This window comes from Trichomycterus rosablanca, chromosome 23, assembly GCF_030014385.1.
Source record: "Trichomycterus rosablanca isolate fTriRos1 chromosome 23, fTriRos1.hap1, whole genome shotgun sequence".
Lineage (NCBI taxonomy): Eukaryota > Metazoa > Chordata > Actinopteri > Siluriformes > Trichomycteridae > Trichomycterus > Trichomycterus rosablanca.
The window spans coordinates 15678017-15703393 of NC_086010.1; the positions used below are offsets into that span (position 1 = coordinate 15678017).

The 25377-nt window shown below is 43.7% G+C and overlaps 1 protein-coding gene across 1 annotated transcript in view; it reads right to left on the bottom strand.

Moving 5' to 3' along the window:
* Positions 1-25377, bottom strand: part of cnksr2a (connector enhancer of kinase suppressor of Ras 2a) — a 68649-nt gene that overhangs the window by 15023 nt on the left and 28249 nt on the right. The window contains exons 3-12 of the mRNA XM_062985385.1: positions 23832-24034; positions 18283-18370; positions 15615-15656; positions 13872-13991; positions 12995-13054; positions 12600-12668; positions 5205-5338; positions 4796-4995; positions 4292-4381; positions 1212-1426 (exon numbers count right to left, since the gene is read on the bottom strand). Coding sequence (XP_062841455.1) covers positions 1212-1426; positions 4292-4381; positions 4796-4995; positions 5205-5338; positions 12600-12668; positions 12995-13054; positions 13872-13991; positions 15615-15656; positions 18283-18370; positions 23832-24034 — 1221 coding nt within the window. The remainder of the gene's footprint in view (positions 1-1211; positions 1427-4291; positions 4382-4795; positions 4996-5204; positions 5339-12599; positions 12669-12994; positions 13055-13871; positions 13992-15614; positions 15657-18282; positions 18371-23831; positions 24035-25377) is intronic.

Below are 25377 nucleotides of genomic sequence, written 5' to 3' on the forward strand. Positions count from 1 at the left end.
GGGAATGGAATTGCTTTTCAGTGCTGACGTTCAAAAAATGTAGCTCTGCCTTTACAGAATGAACCAAACAGCTACATGAATGCAAATAAAAACTGAGACGTTCTACAATTAAAAACTTGAATTAAAGCAGGCTACACATGATTAAGAGACTGTATTCGCTTTCGTATTCCATTCTGGCCATCTCATACACTTGCTCAGTGGTGATCATCTTCCTCCATGAGATTTTCTGATGCACTTTCTCAAAAGCCTGGATGCCTCTTTCTGCCTCTGGCCAGACCGATCCTTTCATCAATCATAGCTTGGTGATGTTGCTAATTGAATTGTTTTCCATATCCTTTGTTAATTTGACCATCACTGGACCACAGCCCTACTGAAACATACAGAGTGAAGCTGGGCTTCCACAGAACCCTGTGGTGTAACCATATCCCATTATGGTAGCACAAACTGAGCCAACCTTGCACGTCAAACCCTGGTGGAACTCGTCCAATCACAGATCTGACTCGGCGTGACACGGTGACGGAGGCGTGCCCATACCTGAGCTACCATCTGCTAACTCAGCGTCCAAATGCTACACTTAGATACACACCTAGTGTTCATGCCACATTGTTATCTAATCCTTTATTGCGTGTGTGTGTGTGTGTGTGTGCTCAGGTGTATGTTCATGCAGGGTTGGCTGCTGTCTCCTGTCCTACAGCCTATAGAGATACACAAACACACATTAACACACACTTCTTACTCATACAGCTTAAGGGACAGATTAAATAAATGACCGATTTTACTAAGACTGTAACTAATCACTTATTTTATATGTATAGTTGAAGTCTAACCCCCCACCACCACCCTTTATGTCATTTCCAATTCCCCTTTGTGAATCCACTGCTTCCTATATGATCAAGGAGAGTCCCATCACCATGCGCCCCTCCGACACCTGTCAGTGTATTAAGTAAGGAGAGATGTGCTAAGCTCCATGTCACGTCCCCCACCCTCTCACACAGGCGCCCGGACCAATCCCAGAGATCGCATATCGCAACGGCAGTTGGGTCAGGCGGTAGCTCAGAGATGGAGGGTACTAGATTAGCAGTTAGAAGGTTGCTGGTTCAAGCTCCACCACTGCCAAGTTGCCACGGTTGGGCCCCTAAGCAAGGCCTTTAAGTGACCTTAAAGCTGTATATAACATGGTAATATGTAAGGACCATAATTAGAGCACGTACGTGGTAGAGCGAGGTGGAGTCTGAGCTGGGCGTGGACATGGACTCCTGACGTAGCACTTCCATCTGCAGAGCGGGAAGCAGGGTGTAGTGAGAGGGGCTACCTCCTTTCTCTGCCTTCTTCTTTGACCGTTTGCCAGTGTCGCGTTTGGCGCTGCGGCCGGTCAGGTACTCCTCGGGTAACTTCTCTTCGTTCACGTAGCGTAGCACAGAGTTATCTGAGAGAGAGAGAGAGAGAGAGAGAGAGAGAGAGAGAGAGAGAGAGAAGTAGAAAAACTTAGACTAGACTAACCTATTGATCTAACTATATGGACAACAGTATTGGGACACCCCTGTTAATTTTTTCCCTCTTTCTCTTAATTTAGCATAGCCTAATAGTCTTCCTCTGCTGGGGGACCCTGATCGCATCCAAGAAGGGGAATACTCGCCCGTCACAGGCTCCCTCTGATGCATATGCAGTCCAGCGACACCCATTCTTATTCGCCCATACTTTGGTAGATTCAAGTGTGAGGCCAGTCCTGTGCATGGAGAGTCACTCACTGATCTCAGCATTCCCTCTGTTCTGTACAGGCACCTCTGTCTACACACACCCATTCACCTATAGGGTGATTAAGTGTCTCCATTTAACCTGACTGCACGTTTTTGGACTGTGGGAGGAAACCGGAGCTCCCGCAGGAAACCAACACAGACACGAGGAGAACATGCAAACTCTGCACAGAAAGGCATGGGGATTGAACCCAGGACCTTCTTGCTGCCCACTGAGTCACCATGCCGCCCTATAATAAATCAATTATATAAATAAGAATTAGGATTCCAACTTTGCAGCAATAGTTTAGGGAAGGTGCTTTCCTATCCCAGGATGCACCCTGTACACAAAGCAAGCTCTATAAAGACATGAAGAAACAGCTCTGGAATGAACCGGACCACCAATTGAGGCTTTTCTGACCAGCATCAGAACCCAGCCATACACAATGGGCACAAATTCCCACACATACTTCTCAGAAAAGTGGTTGGCGGTTGTGAAAAGACCCAACCCCCCTAAAACAGCCTGCAGGACGGCGACGGACACAAACACAATAAACCCTGATTACCCCGTCCTTTCAATTTAAAATCCTTCATCGTTAGATGACCTTACACCCACCATACCGGTCCTCCGTTGCGTAGCAGCGAGCTAACCAGACGTGAAACACTTCGGGTTCAGCACGGAGATGCGCTGTCAGGGTCTCCATGGCAACGGTGTGATCTCTGAACGTAGGCCTCTGAACGTAGGAAAATCGGAAAGCGCTGGCATCGTGGGTATTTCAAACAGGTTCCCTGGAGCCGGACTTGCTAACTAATTATTTTTAAATGATGCACTGGCTGCACATTTGAAAAAAAACTGTTTTGGCTGGAGCAGAGATGTAACCAAAATAAAGCGGACGATTCCAGACAGGCTTTCCAAAATAAAAGAGACTTTATATAAATAAAGCTTCTAGTTTCTATGTTTAGTCAAAACTCAAGGGAAAGGGACTTGCAGTTTAATAACTAAAAGCTAGGTGAATGTGCTGAGCATCCAACAGACTCCTATGAATTATTTAATCATAAAATATTAATAAAACAGCTCTTTATCTATGGAATATGTGTAATGCTAATGCAAGGAATTTACCTCTGGATTTAAACTGTAGCCACCCAGTACAACATACCAAGATCTCTCCTATGTGCCCGGGACTCAACCAGAGGATGCCATTGATTGCCTCCATGGGCATTGCGGCATTCCTCATCGTATCTTCTGGTCTTACTGTGCAGACACAGTAATATTTCCTTACTGAATTCCAGCCAGCACAAGAAGGAATCCTGATTCCTTAAGTGGCATCGTGGCATTCCTCGTCACAGCTCTGGTCTTACTGCGCAGACACAGTAATATTTCCTTTTTGAGATACCAGCCAGCACAAGCAGGAATCCTGATTCCTTAAGCAAGTGGTTGGTCAAGGAAATTATGGACCTTGTAGGGTAATTTTGGAGAAAACTAAGCGACCTAGAAACCATACACAGCAACATAATTGTTTATTTGTTCGTGTATTTATTTTATTGACTAGTTTATGGGTGAATTAGCCTTCTGGTTTGGGAGGTGGGTGGAAACCGGAGAACCTGGTGGAAAGGCAGGCATTCAAACAGTGGAGAACTCCACAAAGAGGGTGAGCCAAGGAAGCCAGGTCTCCGAAACCCTTAACCCTTCCACGTTTGCGTATGTATATGGAAGAAAACTGCATGTTACAAGTTGCCATGTCCATTTTAAATCAACTGTGTGTTTAGGTTTGTGCGTACCATTCACCAATGGTACACCAGTAGTTCACCGGTGTACCCCTTGACATGGGTTATGACATTATTCTTATTATACAACTAAATGGGAATCTTTTGTTGTCACCGTCTGTTGACCTTTGCACTTTCATAGTGGGCAAATCAAATGTGTCTATTGTTCAAGACCCAATGTAGGCTATAGGCAGTTTAAAACAGATCTGTGTGACATAGATAGCCTATTGATTAAATGCAATGGGACACCCCCCCCCCAAGGCTCACCGAGGCCCCCTCTGAGAACCACTTCCATACACAACACCAGAGGTTTTCAATCCAACTGTGGCTTAGTTTCACTTGAATAGACGTGTGACCATGGGTACAGATTCGTCAGGGTGACCTTAAGGCATCTTCTAGGCCAGGTTCTACCAGTCTCGCCAGCCTCCACTTCTATTTGTCTGTCTGCATGCTGCCACTTTGCAGCGGTTTAACTGGATCAAACAGCAGCCAACCCTGCCAATCCACAGATTAAAGGTGCCCATTTAAACCAATGACTACCTTCAAATGGCACCAAACTATATGGATTCAAACTATATGGACACAGTACACTGTAGCGTGTAATAAATCAGTCATATAAAGGAAATTATTTGCTTCCAGCTTAGGCAAGGCTGTTTACTGTTCCAGCATGACTGTGCGTCAAAGGCATAACAAAAAGCTTCATTTAAATAAACTCCAGTGACCTGCATGGAGAAATGGGATCTCCAACAAGCTCATGGTCAGGCCATATACTGTAGCCTATGTGTTACTCTTACCTCGTCTGCCCTCTCTTTTCAGTCTGGCTGGATCTTCATAGTCGGGTACCCAGTTATACTCCACTGGCATGGAGATCGGCCTTAATCGACCTAAAACACACATAAAAATAAACACAGTTGACACAGTAGACAGTAAAATAGACACAGTTGGCTGTATCTGAGGGAGGAATGTACATATACATACTACGATGCCCATGCTGGCCTGATTTACATTTATATACTCCTAATGAGCCAAAAGTAGTTATTTTAGGTGCCCTTGATTGAATAGGCCATAAGCGTAATGGGGCATTCATGGTTAAGAGTATTTGCCTTTGTAGAATGGTTATGGATGATAGGCATTTGACTGTAGGGGTAGTTATAGGTTATATAGTAAAGGGGTATTTGAGTATGAGGAGGTTGTAGGGGGTTGGCATTGAGGGTATTTATGCTTCAGAAGCATTTGATTCCGTGTCAAAATTCACCAAGGATTGCGCCCAGTGGTGTTCTGTGTGTGTGTGTGTGTACCATAAGTGGGCGTGGCATCTCTGCGTCTCTCCCCACGGCTTGGCTCGAACTCGTAGCAGTAAAGCACGGCCTCCTCCTCCATGACAGGAAACCGCCGTTGGTACTCCTGATCCAGGAACGAGTTGGGCGACTCTGAGCCTTTGGCTATTGGACCTCCACCCTGACCCCGTTCCTCGACCGGAAGGTTGCCCTGCTCATCCCTGCTTAAACAGTATAAGCACACACGAAAACATATAACACGACTTTCTTTGAAATGGCATTTTCTGTACAGGGGGTAGACACAATTGGGTGCCCACCTTGGGATGAATTGAAATACTGATCGCCTGACCTCACAAATACACTTTTGACCAAATGGCCACAAATTTACACATAGTGCCCAACAGTGGCAGACAGGATAACCTGTACTTACCTGGGCGTGTAAGGCTCGGAAGGAGGGGGTGGGATGAAGAGATCGTGGAGGGCAGAGCTGTCCCGTTTGGAAGGCGTACTGATGGTGCTGGTGGGAGTAGCCGAGCTGCTGGTGGGGCTCTTGGGAGCAACAGGCTGCGGGACAAACAATGGTCGTATTGAGCCAACGTGTTTATTCTATGTTTATCCTATTTGGCAAACAATGGTTTCTCAGATGGCATCAATCAGGCAAAAATAGTTTGCTGGTCTAATTTTATACTGGAACTGTGAGGCTTGTGTGGCTTACAAGTAAGTAACTGCTACAGCTGCCACTTCTGAATCATGCCAACTGCCTTTCTAGAGTCGTAGTTATACTTGCCACACGATTATGCTTTGTTTTGTGCATCCAGTGGACATCTAGTAGCAAGTAGATCAGTGTCAAGACGTCATTAATGACCTATTAGCTACTGGGCTATTCGTTAGAGCACTACTTCTACTACATCTTCGTCATCTTGCTACCATTTGTCTTGATAGACAATAGACATTGCATACATCCGGTAGGGGTCTCAGTTGGACTGTCAGCAGCTTCGATTGGTGACTGACCATCCTTTGCACATGTATGCTTGTCGCCAGGTATTACGATCAATAGCTAGTTCTTCCAACATGTCCACATGGGTATCAGCGGTCTTTAGGTCACTATACTTTACAGGCGTCACTATATAGCAAATTGGGGTGTCCACAGGGTGTCCAGTGGAACTGTACCCTACGGCTAGCTCTCCATAAAGGAGGTCTTGAGGGATTCTGCCATCAAGAAAGTCGGATGAGGTGAGCCTGGCACTTGCAGCTTTGCCTGTCCGCCTGTTGATCTCTGGGTCAAGGGACACCTTGATAGAGATAATCGATCCAAGGTATGTGAATTGTTCCACTGCTTTCAGAGTGTGGTTAGCAATGTTGATGCCAGGGGCGTTACTCATACTCTGACCCAAGAGACTGATACCAAGACCAAACTCTTGAGAAGTCATGCCATGAAGTTGACGAAGCTCTGGAGACCAGACTGTGTACGGGACATCATTTCATAACAATTGTTCACGTCACTGTCAGGAATATATTTAATGTCGGGCTGATTGGTGGCGGCCAGATCAGTAATAGATGACTGGGTTGAAGTAAGTCCTCAGAGGCAGCAGAAGTAAGTACAGAAAGAGAAACAAGCCACAAATTCGCAGACAGTTTGTTGGGCATGAAGACTATGGCGACATAAAAGCATGCAGGTTGACTCTCAGTCAGTCAGATGGGAACAAATGAAGACAAGGTAACAACTAGGTAAGCCCAGACGCTGGGATTTCGTAGGGTGGTAAAGCTGCCTACCTGAAGAGCCAGGGGTTTCCACCTCATGTTCTTAAGCAGGGCTGGGGCTGAAGTCAGCGTGCTCTGAGGACGCTTTTTCAATGTCAGTGTCACCCCTCCAGGGTCCCCACGCAGAGAGTTTACTAAGTTTTTTAACTGCCAGCCCACCTACAGTAACAAACACAGGTTCAACAAAGATACAACACAAATACAAACACAAACAGTAACAATATACAAGACGACAGATGTGTTTGACTGGAGTCGCGTTGTCTACAGACTTGTGTGGATCTTTTACTCAAGCGGTTTGAATTAGGGAGAGAGCTGATGGAGAAATATTACATTATTGATCGTGAAGCCGGAATGGCTCGTAGTTAGCATGAATTGCTTCCTTTTTAATAAAACTGACGTGCTCTAGAGCGACACTGCTAAGATTGATATTTCTGCAGGCGGCGATTGATTATTAATCAGGACCATAAATATGTTAAGAAACCGATGTGCTGACGTTTTTGAGAACGTAAGTCTGCATGAACAGAGACTGTGTCTAGAAGATGGGTAACAATGAATTATCATAGCAAAAAATAAATAAAAGGGGCTAAATTATTAAATTAGTGGGACTATTGCCCCTGAGAAAAGCCCTTAACCATCAGTTGCTTGAGTTGTAATCAAGTCGCATTAGATTAAATGCTTTGCTAACTGGTGTAAATGTAAAAACCCCATTACCTTTAAACACTCAAAACATTTTGACAGAGCAAAATAAGAGTAAAGAGTTTATATATTTATATATTTTAGTTATACAGTTCCATATTAAGAAGGTGAATTGGTAACAGGTCTGGGAATCAGGACTAGGCATAAAACGAAGATCCACCCTCTATGTAGGGCGGAAACTACTGTTGAATGTGCAAGACCGTTGAGCCCTTGTGGAATGACATGGCGTATGAAACTGTCATGCTACTGTAGTAAATATAGCCACATTGATTTGGGAGCATTTCGTAAAACCGTTGTCACCTTAACACAGTCCGCCACTGCATTGAGAAATGTAACTTGTTCATGTAAATGTTCCGAGAAAACATTGATAGATAACATACTATATATGAATCACATAAAATACATATTATTAAATTACATACATAATGTTGCAGCTTTTCTTGAAATGCTTTTCTTTTTTTTTTTTTTTAAGTACATATTTTTTAATTAAATCGAACACAAGGTAGCTCAAGGACCCATAAATATAATTACATTAAATAATTGAATAATTTAAATAAATAAATAAATCATTTTAAATACATAATAAATAAATTTTAAATAAATAAAATTATTTAAATAATTAATTTTAATTAAATAATTAAAATTATTTAACTGGGTTTTTGTGAAAAATGAAGACTGTGTGTAAATGAACTGAAAATCAGGTACTAATCTGATGAGCAATTAGCACAACGGAAGCTGTTGTAACAAGGCCAGTTTAGGAAAATAAACTATAAGGCATTAAGAACACATTTTTCAAAGTGTGTTTTAAAAGTGGCAAAGGCCAAAAAGGCCAAAGATACTGGACAGTTCTGGAAGCTTGACCTTATTGATCCTCTAGCAAAAATGAAGCTTTTATAGAGCGAAGTCAAACGTTTGTTCCTTTTCTGTGACTACATAATTGGAAAACATCCAAAACACATCTGAGTGGAGTAGTATTTCCTACATTGCCAAGGTTTCATGATCTGATACCTAGAATTAGGCGGGATCCTAGTAGGCACCTGTGGCTCTTTGGTTAAAAGACTAAGCCATTGATCAAAAGTCCAACATTTGGCAATATAGCACTATTGGACCCATGTTTGTTGAACTGTAATTGCATCTAGGATGTAAATTATTAATATTATAAACTTAAACCCACGGTCACACTTACAAAAACAAGACAACCAAACACAAGTACGTGGACACACCGAGATGGGCTGGATCAGGCAAAGCTCCCTTTTAAGGATCAGACCTGTTTTGGGGTTCATCTAAGCATCTGTACAGATATTTCCCAATCATAAGATAATACTCTGGGTTTTCTTTTGACCTTGGCATAGAATTCACTATTCCAGACGACTTGTACTTGTTTCTTGTACTTGGCTTTTATAGCCCTGGTCAACTGAAATAACTCTCAGGATCCTTAGAACATTGGTGCTACATTGGTGAACATTGGTGCCAGTTTTTATTGGAACCCTTGATGCCTCATCAACAGAGGCCAACAGTAGTAACAAGCTGGCAGAGCACGTAGATTACCTGTTGTTACAAGCACTGGTGATAAGAAGACGTTCACTTTGATCTGACACCGAACTATGGAGGCATCTGAATGGGACATCTGTATACAAAGTCAGCCCTGACCCAAAAAGAGGGTACTACTAATACATGAGTGGCATCCAATGAGAAAACTCTCAAAGTTCTGACCCTATCATACCTATCATTAGATCCCAAGAGTCCAAGAGAACAGGCAGGATAATCTACACTGTACTCGGTTTACAGTTGTAAACAGTGTTAAAAAAAAAACCAACAACATTGCTGCACCTGATACACTAATACAGTGGTGCTTGAAAGTTTGTGAACCCTTTAGAATTTTCTGTATTTCTGCATAAATATGACCTAAAACATCATCAGATTTTCACACAAGTCTTAAAAGTAGATAAAGAGAACCCAGTTAAACAAATGAGACAAAAATATTATACTTGGTCATTTATTTATTGAGGAAAATGATCCAATATTACATATTTGTGAGTGGCAAAAGTATGTGAACCTCTAGGTTTCGCAGTTAATTTGAAGGTGAAATTAGAGTCAGGTGTTTTCAATCAATGGGATGACAATCAGGTGTGAGTGGGCACCCTGTTTTATTTAAAGAATAGGGATCTAGCAAAGTCTGCTCTTCACAACACATGTTTGTGGTAGTGTATCATGGCACGAACAAAGGAGATTTCTGAGGATCTCAGAAAAAGAGTTGTTGATGCTCATCAGGCTGGAAAAGGTTACAAAACCATCTCTAAAGAGTTTGGACTCCACCAATCCACAGTCAGACAGATTGTGTACAAATGGAGGAAATTCAAGACCATTGTTACCCTCCCCAGGAGTGGTCGACCAACAAAGATCACTCCAAGAGCAAGGCTTGTAATAGTCGGCGAGGTCACAAAGGACCCCAGGGTAACTTCTAAGCAACTGAAGGCCTCTCTCACATTGGCTAATGTTCATGAGTCCACCATGAGGAGAACACTGAACAACAATGGTGTGCATGGCAGGGTTGCAAGGAGAAAGCCACTTCTCTCCAAAAAGAACATTGCTGCTCGTCTGCAGTTTGCTACAGATCACGTGGACAAGCCAGAAGGCTATTGGAAGAATGTTTTGTGGACGGATGAGACCAAAATAGAACTTTTTGGTTTAAATGAAAAGCATTACGTTTGGAGAAAGGAAAACACTGCGTTCCAGCATAAGAACCTTATCCCATCTGTGAAACATGGTTGTGGTAGGACGGGACGGCTTGCCATCATTGATGGAACAATCAATTCTGAATTATATCACAGAATTCTTAAGGAAAATGTCAGGACATCTGTCCATGAACTGAATCTCAAGAGAAGGTGGGTCATGCAGCAAGACAACGACCCTAAACACACAAGTCGTTCTACAAAGAATGGTTAAAGAAGAATAAAGTTAATGTTTTGGAATGGCCAAGTCAAAGTCCTGACCTTAATCCAATCGAAATGTTGTGGAAGGACCTGAAGCGAGCAGTTAATGTGAGGAAACCCACCAACATCCCAGAGTTGAAGCTGTTCTGTACGGAGGAATGGGCTAAAATTCCTCCAAGCCGGTGGGCAGGACTGATCAACAGTTACCGGAAACGTTTAGTTGCAGTTATTGCTGCAAAGGGGGGTCACAGATACTGAAAGCAAAGGTTCACATACTTTTGCCACTCACAAATATGTAATATTGGATCATTTTCCTCAATAAATAAATGACCAAGAATAATATTTTTGTCTCATTTGTGTAACTGGGTTCTCTTTATGTTAACCCATTAACATCTACATGTTGGATGTGGTTTGTTTATGTTGTCAAGCCTATATCTCCCTTCATAATGATTGGTCAATGAAGCTAATGATCCACAGCTGCTTCTCGTCGCAGGTAATCCTACGGCGGAGACTATTTTGGTTTTCTCGATTATGTACTGGTTTGTTTGTCATGTCATGACTTTGCTATTCATGGGTTTGGTTATGCTCTTGCTAAAAAGTGTCTTGTGGTAGTGTAGTTCATGTTTAGCATTAGGATAGGTTTCAGGATAGGTTTGTTGCTCATGTGTGTTTAGATTAGTGTTAGCAGTTAGTGTAGCATTTAGTTTAGCTCTAGCATTGTTTATGTGTTTAGATTAGCGTTAGCGGTTAGCTCAGCATTTAGCAAAGGTCACGTGTCTGTCTGGTCTTGTGTACCCCACCTTAACAACTCTGCGTGTTTGTGTCCGCCCCCTCATCACATCTCTTGTCAGTAGTCCATTAGTTACATAAATCACTATAATATTTTATTTAAATACAGTAAACAATAAATAAAAAAAATCAATCCAATAAATCCTGATGTATCAAATATGATACAAAATTAGTCATATATGCAAACTTTTAATTTCTTTTTTTATATTTCACAGTAGGTCGAATAAACACTCGTTTCAAAAAAATAGAATTTTGGAGCAATTTTATAGTAGTTTAGGCTTTAATTAATATAATTTTGCAATTTTTTTTGTGCCTCAGGTTTTGTATTGACGCCAATGAGTAACGGAGCAAACAAAACCAATTCATCCACCCCTCATTCATCAAAATACAACAAGCCTTCAAACAGATTCCCAACTTTGATGTCACCGTCTGCCCACACAAACACACACCCACACACACCCACACAGCTCGCTCATCGTGCTACGTCAAAGCGATTCCCCACAACCCTTCCGCCGGGCGATGAAAGCGGATCTACCATTATAAAAGTGTGTTTTTGTTTCCATGGTAATGATACTCCGAGCACACTGGGGAAATACAGTCTGTTATAGAGTCAAAGCTCTAATAACCCGTTCAAACAGCAGAGCTGTACTATACACGGGGCTCTCAGGGGGAACGTTCCTAAAAATGTTATTTGGTTTAAATATCAGTATGGGAAAGCCTGATGAAACCCAATATACAAACCCAATTTCAAAAAAGTTGGGACAGTAGGTAAAATGCACATAAATCCAGAAACTCTCCCAATTATATACATTGATCAGCCATAACATTAAAACCACCTCCTTGTTTCTACACTCACTGTCTATTTTATCAGCTCCACTTACCATATAGAAGCACTTTGTAGTTCTACAATTACTGACTGTAGTCCATCAGTTTCTCTACATTTTAGCCTGCTTTCAACCTGTTCTTCAATGGTCAGGACCCCAATAGGACCACCACAGAGTAGGTATGATTTAGGTGGTGGATCATTCTAAGCACTGCAGTGACACTGACATGGTGGTGGTGTGTTAGTGTGTGTTGTGCTGGTATGAGTGGATCAGACACAGCAATGTCACTGCTGGACTGATAAAAGTTCACCAACTAAAAATATCCAGCCAACTGCACCCCATAGGCAGCGTCCTGTGACCACTGATGAAGGACTAGAAGATGACCAACTCAAACAGCAGCAATAGATGAGCGATCGTCTCTGACTTTACATCGACAAGGTGGACCAACTAGGTAGGAGTGTCTAATAGAGTGGACAGTTAGTGGACACGGTTTGCAACTTTGTGAGTTCCCTAACCCCTCTTGCAACCCATTTGACCTCCCTTTTCTCAGACACAACTGTGTATGTTGGACACCCGGCCAAGATCTCAGTGGTGGTCTAGCATATTAGACTGCTGTGCCACCCAAGAAGTTGAGAACAAGAATACAGTTGTTGCAGGAAATGAGGGATTGATAAATGGATGGATAGACGGACGGACAGTGGATGGATGGATGGATGGACGAGTGTCTGGCTAAATAAATGAATGATGAATGGATAGATATAAGCATTCCGCTTATATAGAAAGTGGGAGGGAAGCAGGATGAGGAAAGTCCTGGAGCCTCACCACTGTCTGGTGGTTCACCTGGATCACCTCGTCACCGGCGTGGATCTTCTTACAGCGGTCGGCTGGAGACTGAGCAAAACAGAGAATGAGAGACCTATTTTTAGCCCTTTTTACATTTGCAAAAAATATGTGGACAGATGATCATGAGATTGTTGGACATCCCATTTCAAAACCTTGGACGTTGACCGTCTTGCAGCTATAACAACCATCAAACTTTTGGACTGTGTTGGTGGAAATTTCTGGCCACTCAAGATAGTCAAAAGAGCATTTGTGAGGTCCGGCCCTCATGATAGACCAGAAGGTGGTCAGTGGGGTGTCAGTCTGGCCATATAAGTGTAGTCTCAGTGTAGTCTCAGTGGACAGTATGTGAAATATATACATGCAGGCATACTTACCCCTTCAGTGGTTCCAGTAATGACGTGAAGGCCATCGTATGTGGACTTGATATACATGCCCTACAGGTAATAACACAAATACTATCATCCAAAAGTAGCCATTGTTTATCGTTTAGTACCATTTAAGTGTTCTAATTCCTGTTTTATAAAAATGACTCATAAAAGTGACCAACACTGGACCAGCCCCAAAAATCTAGCAATATATATGGTAGGGTGTAGACATGTAACGATACACTCTACCCACGATGCGATGCGATTCACGATACTGGGTTCATGCTACTGTAAAATACTGTATTTGTGATTATATTTTATGTATCTAAATAATGAATGCCCTTTTATTTCTGAGGTAGGTACAAACCATGCAAAACAATTTTGAATTAAGCCCAATTTGGCAGAAAACCCCCGAATCTGGCAACCAGGCATATAGCTCCAGTGACGTCAACCAGGCGAGGTGTATAGCGCCAGCGCCCTCTGCTGTGTAAAGTGAATATCGATTCATTTTACATGTCAGTTCGATTTGAATCATGGGATTTTTTAATCGGTTATTAACTGTCTTGTGGTGCATCGTTACATCCCTAATAGGGTGTATGGAGAGACACACCCTGACAGCACTCTTTTCCCGTCTCTGTGCAGGCGCCATCAATCAGCCAGCAGAGGTCGTAATTGCATTAGTTATGAAAGAGTCCCCATCCGACTTTGTAATATCCCACCCCTATCGGAACAACAGGCCAATCGTTGTTCATGTGGCTGCTCAGCCTAGCCGGCAGGCAGAGCTGGGACTCGATACGATGTATTCGAGAACCCAGCTCTTGTGTTCTAGCATGTGTTTTTACCGCTGCGCCAGGTTTGCTTATGAAATGGGTGCATGTAGTCCTACCAGACCCTCGCTGGGCTTGATGTTGGCCAGCTGAACCACCTCGAGATGGGCCGACTGGGAGACCAAAGGATCCGAAGACAGAGAGATGATGTGATCGCAAACCCCCGATAGAGTCTTACACTGGAAAATACACAACACACACATACTGTATATTTTACAATGTCTGGTGGAAACAGTTGGTGTGTATGGTTATTGATACTGGTTTGATTCGATGTTTGTAGGATTGAGACTTGAACTGGGTGCTAATGTGGGAATTTAGGCATCAGACCGGGGTCGGGTTCATGTTATGTTGATTAGTTTGGTCAGTGAATGCTTTGATCCAAACATTTAAAGGTTACGTGTCTTGCTGAAGGGTCCAATAGTAGCAAACTGGCATTGATGGCTGGCAGCCTCACTGTATAGTGTTCTCATTTAGGGAACCGACCAGTTCAGGAAACCACTATCTTTGACATAATGCACTACCTGAGTCAAGCATGTACCGGTTAAATAATAGTGGCACTACCCGACTCATCCACTTGAGTCTATGGGCACAGAAATAAAATAACAGGAACTAAGTTCTGAGAACTGAATCCAAGACACTCTGCCTACCCTGCCTACTTCCTGTCCTCTTCTTGCTTTACATTTATAAGTACTGACATTTCATCGTTCTCACATGTTCACACGTTATCCTACACTCCCTCCTGTTCATTTGGCTTAGCTTTATTCGTCGGGCGTTAACAGTACGCCTGTGGGCAGATTCCACAGCGCACATAGGAACATAGGGATGCTTTTAAATTAATGGCATTTGTACCCATCTCTACCGAACAGGCTAAATATGGAGTTAGGTACATAAATAAATGATGTACAGGGTCATAAAAAGCATGAACATATAAATACATGTATACATTATACATGTATACAATCAATTACTGACTGTAGTCCATCTGTTTCTCTACATACTTTTTTTGCCGGCTTTCACCCTGTTCTTTAATGTTCAGCACACCCACAGGACCACCACAGGACCACTACAGAGCAGGTAATATTTGGGTGGTGGATCATTCTCAGCACTGCAGTGACACTGCCATGGTGCTGGTGTGTTAGTGTGTGTTGTGCTGGTATGAGTTTTTAAACACCTCACTGTCCCTGCTGGCCTGAGAATAGTCCACCAACCAAAAATATCCAGCCAACAGTGCCCCGTGGGCAGCATCCTGTGACCATCGATGACGGTCTCAAAGAAGACCAACTCAAACAGCCACAATAGATGAGCGATCGTCTTTGACTTTACATCTACAAGGTAGCCCAACTAGGTAGGTAGGAGTGTCTAAAAGAGTGGACAGTGAGTGGACACGAGAGATCAGAGAGATTAGATCGCTCCAGAGACAATGTGGCGTCCTGTTTCTGGAGCGGACCACTCTCGCAAATCCACATTATTATGTGGTGCGCCAATTAGGGTGCCCCTTGATAGCTATGAGGGTTTCCTATGTGTCCTTTTTTTAATGGAACAGCCTGTCATATTGAGAAAACCAGTTCAGTTCTGCGCTATCCCTGCTCTATCCGGTTTCTCCGCTGCGGGCTGCAGAGGCAGCGGAGAGGTCTTCATTTGTTGCTCTGTTTCCGTTATTTTGGCCATTTTACTTATTTGTGATTATTCCTTCACTCTCGGCTTCAACTTACTCATCGCTTTACAGAAACGTCCTTGAATTATGGGTAAACACGGCAATTGTCCTAGCAATAGAAAGGAGAACCAAGAAGGGCACAACTTACCACATGTAGGATCTTATTCTCCGTCTCGTATACAGTGCAGTCCTACAAAAAAACCCAAAAAAACACAATACATTAGTCCTAAGCAGTGCTTTTTTTTCTCTCTCTCTCGATTTAATCTTCAATTTCTCACTGGCATTGCCACCTTCCCTGAGGAGTCACCGAAAAGCACACAACCTTTCGGCAATGTCATTGTGTAAAGCCACCGAGAATCTCTATTTCTATTTTTCATCACTTGTACCAGTCATGTAGAACATCCAATCAGGCTGGTGGCACTGCCAAGGGACTCCCAGTAGTGGCGGGAATTTCCATAAGGCTGCATTCATATGGACGTTTGGCATTCTTCAAAATGTGTTGTGTTTGTGGGCACCACCAGAGTCTGACTACTAATCAGTCCTGTATTCTGTATTTGGTAGTATGATGGATTGGGGAGACATGGTCCCTCAGTGGGTAGACGGTCCTGGGTTTGATTCCCAGGATAGAGCGGTACAGGTCTTTTCTGTGTGGAGATTTCTGTCCATGTCTGCGTGAGCTTCTGAGTGTTCTGGTTGCCTCCCACAGTCCAAAGACATCAACTACATGTACAGTTTGCATATCCCAGCTTGTTTGGTCACCATTGTACGGCATCCCTGGAGCAGGGTTAAGAACCTTGCTCAAGGGCCCAACAGTGGCAGCATGGCCAAGCTGGGATTCATACCCTCAACCTTTCAGTTGATAGTCTACCCACTAGGCTACCACTGTCCCAATGGTGACCTATCCAGGGTGTTTCCTGCCTTTTGCCCGGTGAATCGCACCCACCACGACCCTGAATAGGATAAAGCCATGGCAAAACGTACAATGAATGAATGAATGGTGAATTGGAACACAGCCATGGATGGAAGTAAGCTTCTGCTTCATTTACTTTACTGACATGATTGACTGAATTTCCACCTCTGGTCCATCTCTAGCGAGGCTATCACATGATTACTTTGCGGCGCATTATGTCGGTAAACTGGCGTTCGACTGGCGCAGTGGTCTGCTAGCGTCTGTGCGATAGCCCACCTCGAGCTTTCGAGTACGAATCCCAGATGCCGTTATTGACACAACTGGCTTGGTTTGTAGGATGAAGGACATCAAGGCTTCATTGTCAGCGAACAATTGTGACCTCTGCTGTGTGGTTGAGGTGCCTGCCTAAGTGTTGGCGTATCCGCAAAAGGGTCACCAGTGATAGATTAGACTGGGAGAACAGGGGGGGGGAAATGGCCAAAGGGGAACAAATCAGATTTTAAAAATCAGCTGCACTGTTCGTCATGCCTTATTGGTTCTAGTTCTCTCTCCTCTTTAAAAAGCTGATGTAATATCTCAAGGTTAAGTGAAGGGCAGCTCAGGGTTCTCATTATTACTCAAAGTCAAGGGACAGATAAGTGACAAAGTGGTCACTACATCAGATCTAGCACTTAGAGTCACTCACCGATCTCCGGTATCAATTATTGAATCTACTCTTGAGGACCTGAAGTGATTCCAAGTAAATCAAATGGAATTCACTGAATCAATTCCAACTGAATCAAATATCATAGTAGCACATAATCCGCCAAACGTTTCCACTTTTTTCTCTGTTTGGTTTGGAGTTGCTTATCTGACAAATACATTCCATGGTTTGCTTTTTGAACCTCTAGAACAGTGCCAGCAGTACCAGCTCCTCCAGCTCTCCACCCACCTAACAAGCATCAAGCTGCTGGCCTGGTTCTGTACACGCTCTCACACTGCATTCCTACGGGACATCATACACTGATCAGCCATAACATTAAAACCACCTTCTTGTTTCTACACTTACTGTCCATTTTATCAGCTCCACTTACCATATAGAATTACAGTACTTTATAGTTCTACAATTACTGGCTGTAGTCCATCTGTTTCTCTGCATGCTTTTTTAGCCTGCTTTCACCCTGTTCTTCAATGGTCAGGACCCCCACAGGACCACTACAGAGTAGTTATTATGTAGGTGGTGGATCATTCTCAGCACTGCAGTGACAATGACATGGTGGTGGTGTGTTAGTGTGTGTTGTGCTGGTATGAGTTTTTAAATACCGTGTCCACTCACTGTCCACTCAATTAGACACTCCTACCTAGTTGGTCCACCTTGTAGATGTAAAGTCAGAGACCATCGCTCATCTATTGCTGCTGTTTGAGTTGGTCATCTTCTAGACCTTCATCAGTGGACACAGGACACTGCCCATGGGGCGCTGTTGGCTGGATTTTTTTGATTGGTGGATTATTTTCAGTCAAGCAGTGACAGTGAGGTGTTTAAAAGCTCCAGCAGCGCTGCTGTGTCTTATCCACTCATACCAGCACAACACACACTAACACACCACCACCATGTCAGTGTCACTGCAGTGCTGAGAATGATCCACCACACAAATTATACCTACTCTGTAGTGGTCCTGGGAGAGTCCTGATCATTGAAGAACATGGTGAAAGGGGGCTAACAAAGCATGCAGAGAAACAGATGGACTACAGTCAGTAATTGTAGAACTACAAAGTGCTTCTATATGGTAAGTGGAGCTGATAGAAACAAGGAAGTGGTTTTAATGTTATGGCTGATCGGTATATATGTATATGTTAAATTTTTACATGTAGGGTCCAGGGGACGACGTAGGACCATAGGTACCAAGACACAAACACATAGTCCTACCTGCTGTACTATAGTAGTGAGTTCCAGGCACAGCTGGATGACGTTGTTCCTGGTCACCGAGTAGTCCGTCACAGCTGCAAAAGGGGACCTGAAAAAGAAGTAGCACCTGAAATTGACCATTAGATCATCCTTAATGTCAGATGTACTAAACAGACAAAGTGAGAGGGTGTGTAATGTGGTAAAAGTACCATGATAAATACACAGGCCAGGATTTGGCAGGTCAATCAAAAAACAATGGTTGATGGATGGTGGGTAATAGTGCAAGTTGCTCTGACACTCAAGTACCCCAAGAGTGTCCTCCAGACCCAGATTCTCTGTCTCCACAAATGCTTCAAATGTGGGTCATCAGTATTGAGGCTGTGTTCTATTTATGCAAGGCTTCCGGAACATAGCCTTTTCCCAGAGCAGTACTGCAAGTCCTTAAATACTCCATCCACCAGGCCGCAAGAGCTTCCAAACTCTCCAGTAAGCCCTCCCTTGCCGAAATGCGAACATCACCCAGGAACGTAACGTACACCCTAATTCGGTTTGCTCTGAAGGCCACGGTAAGACGCCTGCCAAGTCATAACACGCTTTACAGATTCCATGCTTTCGTGGAGTGCCACAGCCGTCCCTTGCAGCTTTCAAACAGCTTTATCGCGCAAATTGGTTTCGAATAAACCAAGCCCTTTTGATTGCTTGTGTTCACCAGAGAACAGAAGAAAATGCACTTATGAAGAGAGTAACAAGTGCTGGAGGGTACAGATGGCATTCGCAAGCACATCTTTGGCTCAGCTGCACTAAGAACGGAGCATCCACTTGCAAAGATGTGGCAGTGTGTTTCAGAATGGCCCCACTGGCACGTTGCCGCATATAAAAACGCCAAAGAATCAACTGTCCGAGGACGGGACTGACAAACGACTAAGGCGATTGATGGTGAGTGACGTTTTTAGGATTCCTCGCAATGTGACCCACTCAGACAGACCAACATAGAAGACAGCTGATTTGATGACTTGCTGTCTATGCTGTCTTACAAATCAACGTGGGGCAGAAATGAAGGGTAAAGTATTCGGATTTAGACTTCGGGTGCACGGCTGCCTGGTCGCATCCTCGGTTCGATCTCATTTTGAGTAGTTGGTCCCAAATACTAATGGGCGACTATGTAGCCAATTCATTTTGAATGATTACTTAGGAATATTTTCAGAAGCCATACATCTCTAGGAGTCCAAGAGAGTATAACAGCCCCTACTATTGGTGGGAAGCATTCCTACCTTAATACCTACTGAGCAACGCTTGCCAAGCTCAGTTAACATCTCCTCCAGACGCTGATCTGATACAATGCCTAAATGCTAGTGCAATAGGGGGCGCTTTCTAAATTAAAGACTCCTTCTTGTTCCTACTGGTTGGAGGTTGGTGGTCCATATTACCTGTGGTTATTCCCATTTACAGAACCTAGGATCTGACTCCAACAATAACCAACAATATCCTAAACATCCAAGTCTCAGGAACCCAGTGTTTGGAGATATGCGACAAGTGTTCAGCCTATAGCAAGGGGATTCCAAACTCCAGCATCATCAAAGCAAGTCAAGTCTAGCATTAACATTCTATAAGCTGTGCAGTATACAGTACAATATCTAATGCTAAGCCAAGCAACAGATATGCCAGTACTGCCAACAGTCACAACTCCCCTCTACACCTTTCACAAGCTCCAATTAGGTAATGAGAGCCAGCGAGGGCGTTTACTGCCCACAGAACTTGGTCAAGAGCCATGCAGATCTGATGTTCAGCCAAGATATCACACCCGTGCCTACACAGCTATGGATGGATATATAGGCAGACCACCTTAGCTTAATGGGGGGTGGAGTGACTACACAATTTAAAGCAGAGATGCCCAGCTTTAGACAAATTTTGCCGTAGTGTTTCCATTATTTAGGGAAAGAAAAAGGGGGTTTGCTGACAATCGTCACCCACTGATATTTTTTGTGTTTGCCTGCGTTGACTTGTTAGCCGCAGTAGTGAATCAGGACCCTAACCCTAACCTTAACCCTAACCCGACAGTCTTGATTTTCTTCAAAGCAACAATAGCTTATACTTACCCTAGCCCCTAACCTTAGCCCTAACCCTAATATACCACTGGATATGACTGAACATCATCTTAATGAATGGTGGATGAATGCAACGTTTGCCTTGGGACACATTTATCCATCCTCTGTATCTCTTTCCCAGTCTGTACCTCTATGATGTATCCTTCCTGAGTCTTTAGTCTGCAGGGCAGACAGCAACTCCTTTGAGAACTGGCTCTGATGCAAACCAAAAAGTGATGCCGATGAGCTTAATTAGGCCACTATTAACAAGAGGATCTGAGCCCCTCCCTCGCACAGAGGGTGACCCTGTTTCTTGAAAATAACCTGACACAAACCCGCTTTGCATCAACTGTAAGAAAAGAACTCAGTGTTTTAAGAACACAGACACTGACCGGGATCTGGAAAGAATACCCCCTTGAGTTTGTATGACATGGATCCAATAGTCTATGGTCACACAAGAACCCATTTGGAAGCTGTCCACTGGTTTTGACACACATTCAAGTTCAGGATCAGAGAGGTTGACAAGACTTAAGTGCCAAAAGTGCCTTTTATTCAAGGCATCCAAGTTCACATGAGGGTCAAGAGTCCCACTGGTCAATTCAAACTGTACAGGTTTCATTTGGTTCAGATCATATAAACGTCCAATGACAATTATAGAAATTAAGCAAGTTACTACTAATGCACTGGTAAACAAATACCATCTATTTATATTTAAGGAACTTTTAGGGCTCTCCTTACACTCTATTACCTCGGCTGCTCCCGTTAGGGGTTGCCGGCGAATCGTGATTGATTTGGCACAGTTTTTACGCTGGATGCCCTTCCTGACACAACCCTCCATATTTATCCGGGCTTGGGACAGGCACTGCAATGCACTGGTTTATGCATCCAAACAACTAGGTACCTATAGGACAATTCAGTGTCTCCAATTAGCCTGACTGCAGGTTTTTGGCCTGCAGGAGAAAACCGGAGCACCCGGAGGAAACCCACACAGACACGGGAAGAACATGCAAACTCTGCACAGAAAGGACCCGGACCGCACCACCTGGGGATCGAACCCAGGACCTTATTGCAGTGAGGCGACAGTGCCACCCACTTAGCCACCGTGCCGCCCAAAGGCCCTCCTTACACTGTCTGGCCAAAAGTATTTGAACATCTGACCATGAGCTAGCCAGACATCCTACTTCAAAAACCAATGGTTTTAAAATAGAGTGACCTCTATGTGATCTTTTCAACTATAACAACAGCCACTCTTCTGAAAAGACGTCCATTCAATGTCCATTCAGTCAAAAGAGCGTTTGTATGGCTGGGCACTGACCAAGAAGCTGGTCAAATAAGCCTCAATTGAAGTTCTAGATCATTCCAAAGCTGTTCAATGGGAATGAAGTCAAGGCTCTGTGCAGGCCACTGAAGTTTCTTTAAACTGAGCTTATCTTCATGTCTTTAAAGAAGCACAGTCATACTGGTACAGGAAAGAGCCTTCCTTGTTAGACCTAAACTTGTTAGACCTACAAGTTACAGATGAGTGGGGAAACCGGTCAAATCCAGATGGATCACCTATTTACACATTGTTCCCTCGTATCTCGCACTTTCAGCAAACCCCGCAGAGACCGAGGGCCTTTAACCTCCCACCCGCTGAAAGCCCGGCTGAACAGACTCCTTAATGTCACTGCCTTTCAGCCTTCGCCTTTTTCCTTATCCCTTCTGCGCAGGTACCTACCTCAATAGCTTTCACACTGGGAGATCGATCTAAATTGCACCCCATGTGATAATGCATTTCTAGCCTAGAGGAGACTACCTTGAATGAATTCTATGCTGGACTGAGCTGACGGTGACAATTGCTTGTCTGGTGTTGGGGTCTGGTCATTCTGTCTGACTTTCAGAACTTGGTTTCTTGCTCGCAAGATGAACTTCATCAGCAAGGTTTTGGAGGGGAGTGTCGATGGTTTCTACTTAGCTGACAGTATTGTTATCAAGTCACTGATTCTGAAGTGTAAGTGAAATCTTAGGTCAGCAGCTTTTAAGTCCCAGTCTTAGTGGGCCAGCAGTCGATCTTTAACAAGACCAAACATCTGGAGGAACGTAAGGAATTTTGGTTAAAAACGAGGAGGAGAAAGACCCTCCTAATCAATACTTGTCAGAATGAAACCCCTAATATGTCATTGAAATCAGGTCATTAGATTAACCAAGTCTAACCAAGTTAATCGCGTGTGTTAAATTAGGATAAACACTAAACTAAGATTCTCCAGTACTGGTGTGAAAAACCCTGGTTAATTATTAGCTTGAAAAGCTTCCAGGCTAATGAGATTGATCTGTACATGTGTTTTTAATTCCATTATCATCACCCCGTTTCTCTGCAGGTGGTTCTGTAATGAGCTACCGTTATTGGATTGCAATCATTAAAGTCTCTCTGATTAACCTGGAAAAGAACTTAATTGGGAGCTAATAGAAGTTAATAGGATATTTGGGGTTCATTTAATTTGGATTGCACCTTTGGAGGACTTGTATTTATGTGTCAGTATGTATGTGTACAGTAGACGAAATGCTCTGTCCAAAGGAATGGAGGCCAGATGGGGTCAAAGAAGTTGCCAAGTTGATACTTTTGTAATAAGCAACCTTAACCCCAAATCTAACCCTTAACCCCAACCCTAAATATAACCCCCACCCCCACCCCAACCCTAAACCTAACCCTATACTCCAACCCTTAACACTAAACCCAACCCTCAACCTTAAACCTAACCCTTAACCATAGCCCTAACCTTAACCCTAACCCTAGGTCATGGTGTGTCCGGTGCTGCCCAGAAAGAGTGTTTCAAATAGCTCTCAGGACAAGTGCAACCCTAACCCAAATCTACCCTTTACCTTAACCCTAAACCTAACCCTAAACCCCAACCCTAAACCTAACCCTATACCTCAATCTAAACCCTAACCCTGAAGCCTAACTCTAAACCTAGCCCTGAACCCCAACTCTAAACCAAACCCTACACCCTAAACCTATACTCCAACCCTATACTCCAACCCTAAACCTAACCCTAAACCCCAACCCTAACCTTAGATCTTGGTGGGTCTGGTGCTGCCCAGAAACAATGTATAATTTAGATAATTTAGATTATCCAATTTAACCTCTGCAGGCTATTGAAAGGTGAAACTCAGGTAAGGGTCGTGGCAGGCCTGGTTTCACCAGTAAACACTGGGCACAAGGCAAGAATACCCTGGACAACCCTAACCCTAAACCCAACCTTAACCCTAACCCTAGGTCATGGGTCTGATGCTGCCCTGAAACAGCGTATGCAAAAAAGGAACAGATACACATACTTAATTACCAAATTAGAAAGCCAATTCAACCTCTGCTCAAGTTTTTAGGACTCTAATGTGGTGCGGCACTATTCTGCTTTGGTCAAACTGTTTATGACCATGGCAATAAATCTGAAGAAGTATAAACCCAGGTCTGTAGACGTCATTGAGCACGCTTCTCTTTGCAGGACTAACCTATCCAGCCAGGCCAGTAGGCTCTTCGCAGCGGCGATCAGGTCGACCACAGAGGTGAGGAAGTCGTTGGGCAGTTTCCGTGTGTTGCGTCCATCGTAGTGGCCGCTGCGTCGACGGCCGGTAATGAAGTTCTGCAGGTTCTTGGCAGAAGCGTTAAGCTTGTGAGAAAGAGTCTTCAGGTTCTCTGTTTCCAGCCCGTAATTCTGTCACAGACAAAAGGCAGAGAGTCAGTAGTGTAGAGCTTTTCTCCCACACTGGCACAACTGACAGCCCCTAAGTAGGTAGAGAAGACAGCAATAAATTACTGTGTCTGGTACACTTTGGTCTATCAGACTTCTCCTGTCAGTCTTACACACTTATGTCCAAAAGTCTAGGTTTACTAACAAGGTTTTCTTTCAGCCTTCCACCTTAAATACCCAAACCCTTTGACCCTGACCAGAAAAATAGTGAAACTAAAATGGATTTACACCTAATTAAACAGCAGCAACTGCTATGTTATAAATATCCCATACCATATTCATTTCATTCATTAGTTTTTTGTCAACCAGCAAGAGAATCCAACAGGAATCACTGGGTGGAAGGAAGGAAGGAATACGCTGGATAGGGCACCAGTCCAACACAGGGCTTTGAACATTGCTCTTTCAAGCACAGCCAATCATATTTGTGTCCTCCACTTTCTTTCTTTCACCCAGAAAATGTGTAGATGCGTGGCCAGCAGATAGCACTGCTGAGATTCAAACCCAGATCCCAGCAATGGTGGGCTAGCTTAACAGAGCGCTGCACTACCTGAGCACCACTATTCCTTAACAAGCCATTCAATACATGTTTTAAAAAACCCTTAATCTAACCCTATACCCCAACCCTAAACCTGAATTCTATTCCCAACCCTAAACCAAACACTACACCCCAAACCTAAACCCTAACCCTACACCCCAACCTTAAACCCCAACCCTATATCCCAACCCTAAACCTAACCCTATACCCCAACTCTAAACCCTAGCTCTAACCTTAACCCTAACCCTAAGTCATGGTGGGTCTGGTGCTGCCCAGAAAGAATGTTTCAAATAGCTCAAATAGGACAAGGGCAACCCTAACCCTAAATCTAACCCTACACCCCAATCCTCAACCTTAAACCTAACCCTTAACTCTAGCCCTAACCTTAAACCTCAACCCTAAACCCTAACCCAGACCCTTAACTTCAACCCTAACTGTACACCCCAGCCCTTAACCCTAGCCCTGACCTTAACTCTAATCCTAGGTCATGGTGGGTCAGGTGCTGCCCTGAAACAGTGTTTCAAATAGCTCTCAAGACAAGAGCAACCCTAACCCCAAATCTAACCCTTAACCCCAACCCTAAATCTAACCCTACAACCCTAACCCCAACCCTAAACCCAAACCCCAACCCTAACCCTAATCCCTAATCTTAACCCTAACCCTAACCCTAGGTCATGGTGTCAGGTGCTGTCCAGATAGAGTGTTTCAAATTGCTCTCAGGACAAAGGCAACCCTAACCCGAAACCCTAACCCCACCCTAAACCTAAGTCTA